The sequence below is a fragment of the Elephantulus edwardii genome, unplaced genomic scaffold (assembly GCF_000299155.1).
Source record: "Elephantulus edwardii isolate Elephantulus edwardi_28Jun2011 unplaced genomic scaffold, EleEdw1.0 scaffold00006, whole genome shotgun sequence".
Lineage (NCBI taxonomy): Eukaryota > Metazoa > Chordata > Mammalia > Macroscelidea > Macroscelididae > Elephantulus > Elephantulus edwardii.
Window position 1 is genome coordinate 31,529,522 of NW_006399756.1, and position 4,632 is coordinate 31,534,153.

The 4,632-nt window shown below is 43.2% G+C and overlaps 1 protein-coding gene across 1 annotated transcript in view; it reads left to right on the top strand.

Moving 5' to 3' along the window:
- Positions 1-6: 6 nt before the first annotated feature.
- SLC25A28 (solute carrier family 25 (mitochondrial iron transporter), member 28) overlaps positions 7-4,632 on the top strand; it is a 12,797-nt gene continuing 8,171 nt past the window's right edge. Inside the window, exon 1 of the mRNA XM_006880039.1 lies at positions 7-135. Coding sequence (XP_006880101.1) covers positions 70-135 — 66 coding nt within the window. The 5' untranslated portion in view covers positions 7-69. The remainder of the gene's footprint in view (positions 136-4,632) is intronic.

Below are 4,632 nucleotides of genomic sequence, written 5' to 3' on the forward strand. Positions count from 1 at the left end.
GTACGGCAAGATCCGGACTCCGACCCGGACTACGAAGCGCTGCCTGCTGGAGCCACTGTCACCACGCACATGGTGGCAGGCGCCGTGGCAGGGATCCTGGAGCACTGCGTGATGTATCCCATCGACTGCGTCAAGGTGAGACTTGAACTGGGCTGCGAAACTGACCTGGGCTGACCGAACCCCTGGGTCTTTTGCAGAACCACGATTCGGGCAGGGAGCTGGAGCTGACATGAGTTGCTTCCTGGCTGCTGCTATCGCCACACGATTCGAACCGATACACCATGCACGCAAAGTCCTGGCTGGGAGTCGATCCCGGCAGGACCAGGACCTATTTCTTACCGGTTTTGAGTTCTGAATTGAGACCCTGGATCGAAAATCTGCCCGCCAGAGCCCTGGATCCCAGCTGCTACTAACCTGGAATAGGGTGGGATGGGGTATCCGGAAAAGCAGGGGAGTGCTACCAAGTTGGTTGAGGTAAAGCCACCTGGCATGAGTCAGACCCTGAATCAGCTCGTGATGGCTTCAGATGGATTTGCCTCGTGTCTTCCCCTCAAAGTGACGAGGCAGTCACCCGGTTCTGGACGCCCTCAGGTAGATGTGGACTATTCATATTCAGTCTTAACCCATAAGTGATTGGAAATCGTAGTGCATGAGTTCAGAATTCCAGAATGGAAATGATATAGGAAAGACCATATTCAGGGAAAGGTTTCGGTTTCTCTGCGCAGCAAACATGATACCCCACCTATTTCCTGAACATGAAAACGGAGCAGGGATTTAGGACGTTGTATCTGCAGGGAGCACATCAACCCCTAAACGAGAGAGATGGAATTGATACTGTATTTCCTTGCCACCTGAAGGTGAATGAAAAAAAAAGAAAAGTTGCCTAGAAGAGGGTATGGGAAAGTGGAAGTAAGTGCTGGGGGCGGTGATGATGGTGCCACGGGATCTATCAATTTGGATGGATTCTGTAGTTCCATCCAGAACCAAGCAGTCTGACTAATGGGTCCAGAAGTCAGGTCCTTCTGGAGAAAACTGGGTGGAGAGTGGTACAGGTTTGTGCAGTTCTTGGTCTTGTGTAAAAGTACCAGCCACTAAAAATGAGGATTAAATTGAATGAGAGCAAACATGAGGAGACTGTTAAAATAATAAAATGACTGAGATTGGCACCTCATGTACTAGTTATGGGTAATAGTCAAATTATCCTCAAAGGCTCTTAGATGTCTGCTTTCCTCCTTAAACTAGGAAAATATTGAATCAAAAGCAAGAAAGAAACAACTTGGGAAATGCAAAGTAGATCACTCTGGTCCTCCTGGTTCATGTTTTCAATCTTGTGATGTGGCTGAGGAACTGGGCAGAGTGCTTTGGGAATGACATTGACTTGGCAGGAATATTCCAGCTCATTGTAAGGTAACTCCAAAGAAGGGCTATTGACAGTGTGGTAAATGCACGTGACAAAAAAGGGACCTTGGAATTGTCAATGGCTTTATTGGCTGGGAGAAGTAAAATAAACAGTAATAGCCTTGAGAGATGAGAATGGTTAATGCACTAATTGTATTGAAATGTCAAATGAGTAAGTACACTTTTAAAAGATCGAGATGTTTACATAACAGAGTCTAGGCAGAGTGACTGAATTAATAATGCTATATAACCAAAAGCTACTGTGATCTGTCAAGTAACCTCATTGTATTTAGATTGTGAGCACAGTGCAGAGTCTAAGATACTGTGTTTCAGGATGGCTGTCAATTGAAAAACATCAGGGAAAGCATTGAAAATTAACTCTTTAAACCATAAGAGTATAATAATATGGATGACTTAGACATATTTCACATTATTTTAAATGTTGCTCCCATTACTGTGGTTACATTGGGATACTGTTTTATATCTCATCTTATTCCATATGATGTTATTGTACACATTTTATAAATCCCTCTCTTAGAAATGGTTCTAGAATGTTTTGGGTGTATATCTTTAATGGAGGGAAATATTTTTTCTTGAAATAAGATAAAATTGATTTTGGGGTCCCCCCCTTTAATGGAGACCATTCAGAATCAAATCTGGTAAAATCAGGTGGAAGGTCAAAATGGGGAGTTTTGCTTAGAGTCAAAGAGCCTTGAAGTGTGACCAGAAAGTAAGAACCTTTTGCTCCAGAGGCCTGTAAACTCACTGAGGGAACACTTCTGAAAGAGAAATTCCAGAATGTTTTAAGTAACTGCAGCATCCCTAGAATATGTCAATTTTAATTTCCCAAGGTGAGAACAGTTCTGAGGACAGTTCTTACTCACTTACATAAGCTTTGGGATTTTTTTTTTTTAAATTAGTCATACTATATTACCATTATGCCTCGGAGCTCTCTACCTGCATTAAAGAAATAATAATTTAATCTAGGAGAAAAACGCATCAGAGTCTTAAAAAAAAAACAACATAACAATGCAACAAACCCACACAAACGCTTGTTAACCCTGACTCCTCGAGCTCTCATTGCTGTGGCTTCAGAACCCACTTGTAGCTGACCCTGCCGATGGGTTTTTGAGAGGCTTTAAATCACGCAGGAATGATTGCTGGTGGATTGGAACTGCCACCTTTGGGTTAGGGAAGAGAACTGGGTCATATCAATAGAACTTAGTGTCTGTGAGTATGTTAAATACTGTTGTACAGACATGAAGATAAGATTCAAACCCTTTGTGAAGATCACAGGCCCTGGGGCAATGATTCTTCCTTTTTTTAAGGTAAATGGATAGTGGAGAGGAAGAGGGCCCTAGCCCTACCCTGCTTAGTCTGGAGGCTGATATTCCCCCTGGAGCCTAGAAGGCATCCTCAGCAGTATTTGCAAGTGAAAGCGGGGTTTGGCCCTGCAAACTCACATCCCCAGGCACTTATCTGGGTCAAGTTGACTTGAAATATCCTTGTGAAGGACCATGGGAAGTCAGTGTAACTTTGATAATACAAAACAAAACAGGCCAGCTAGCTGCAGTGGGATTCTGACTTCTAGGGTCTCTGTTTGTTGTTGTGGGTCAGAGTAAAACTGCCCCTTGGGGTTTCCAAGACTGTAAATCTTTACTGAAGCAGAATCACATCTTTGGTTAGCAGCTGAGAACGCCTTAACGTCAGTGCTACCAAAGCTCCTACATAGCTTTACTCGCAATTGAGTGACCTTCTGTCATGTTTTGGAGGCTTTTAATCTTTACAGATGGAAGCTGCCCATCCTTCTCCTAAAAAAAACTGCTGATGGATCTGAAGCACCAGAGATGTGTAGCCTTTTGGTTATGAAAGCAGCATGCTATGGACTGGTTATTCAGCCAGCTATTCCCATAAGTCATATGGGGGGTGGTTTAGGAGCTCTGATGGGACGGAGTAGCTAGCAGTGCCAACCCAAAGTGGGCATTCTCCCCTACAGTTCATAGCCTCTGGGAACCTGCTGTGGGCAGTTAACTATGAGTCAATTCCTACTCTGCGGCACATAACAACAAGGAGAGGTTTGGTAAAGCCAGTCTCCTTTTCTGTACCTCATGAGACAAGCCTCAGACTTTATCTATGCGAATAAGGCTCTGTAACCCAAAGCAGTTAAAATTCCTTCAAAATCATCTGGCTAAGTACTCACCTGTCACTAAATCAAACCCACAGTTGATTCTTACTCATCACAACGCTAGGATAGAGCAGGATTGTCCCATAATGTTTCCCAGGCTAACCTTTAAGTCGGCCATATCCTTCTGTAGAGCAGCTGGTAGGTTTGAACTGCTGACTTTTTTATTTAGGAGCCAATACTAACCACTAGGCCACCAGGACTCCTAATGGCCAAGGTGCTACTTTGTAGCCCTGTTAAGAGGAAGCAAATATATACTTACATAATAAAAGAAGGGCAGAACAGAGGGAGATAAGTGCTTTCCAAACTCCAAATGTAGATGTTTATCTGTATACCATGACAGTTAGGAAATGGGAAATGTTGGCTTTGCTTTTCTTGTATGTAATAGTGATAATATTAAATATTCAAAAACAGTGGTGGTTCTTATTTATTCATTTAGTCCTTGAACTGCTTGATGAGGTAGACATGTTTTCTCTGTTTTACAGATTAAAAATTAAAGACTTAGCTGTTCTGCTTCCTGGGCAAAGTCACATAGCTTTAAATGGCAGAGTCAAGGTTCGAACCTGGTCCGGCTGACTCTGGAGTCTCCTCCACTGCTTTCCAAAAGCAGATTTCCCAAGCTGAGTAAGGAAGGCACAGGATTTAAAAAATGGAGCATCACTGCAATCCCGGAGGTGTGCGGTTCAAATCCACCAGATACTCTGCTGGAGAAGGAGGAACAATCTCCTCCTGTACCAGTCAGATCTGATTTGACTGTACACACACACAAATAATAATAAAAATAAAAATGTTTTAAAAAAAAACAACCAAAAACCAAAAATGGAGCTTGTCCCTGAACACATGACCTTCAAATTGCTAGCTGAATGTGGAAACCAGTATCACTTCCTAGGAAAGCTTTTAGGGAATGCTGGTGGTGTAATCTGTAGGGAATTGCACTGTTAACCCAAAGGTGATGCCTCTTGGAGGTTCAAATCTACCAGTGGCTCAGAGGAAGAAGGATGGGCAATCTCCTCTCATGCTTTCTGTGGCCTGCTGGAGGGTCAGCTATGAGT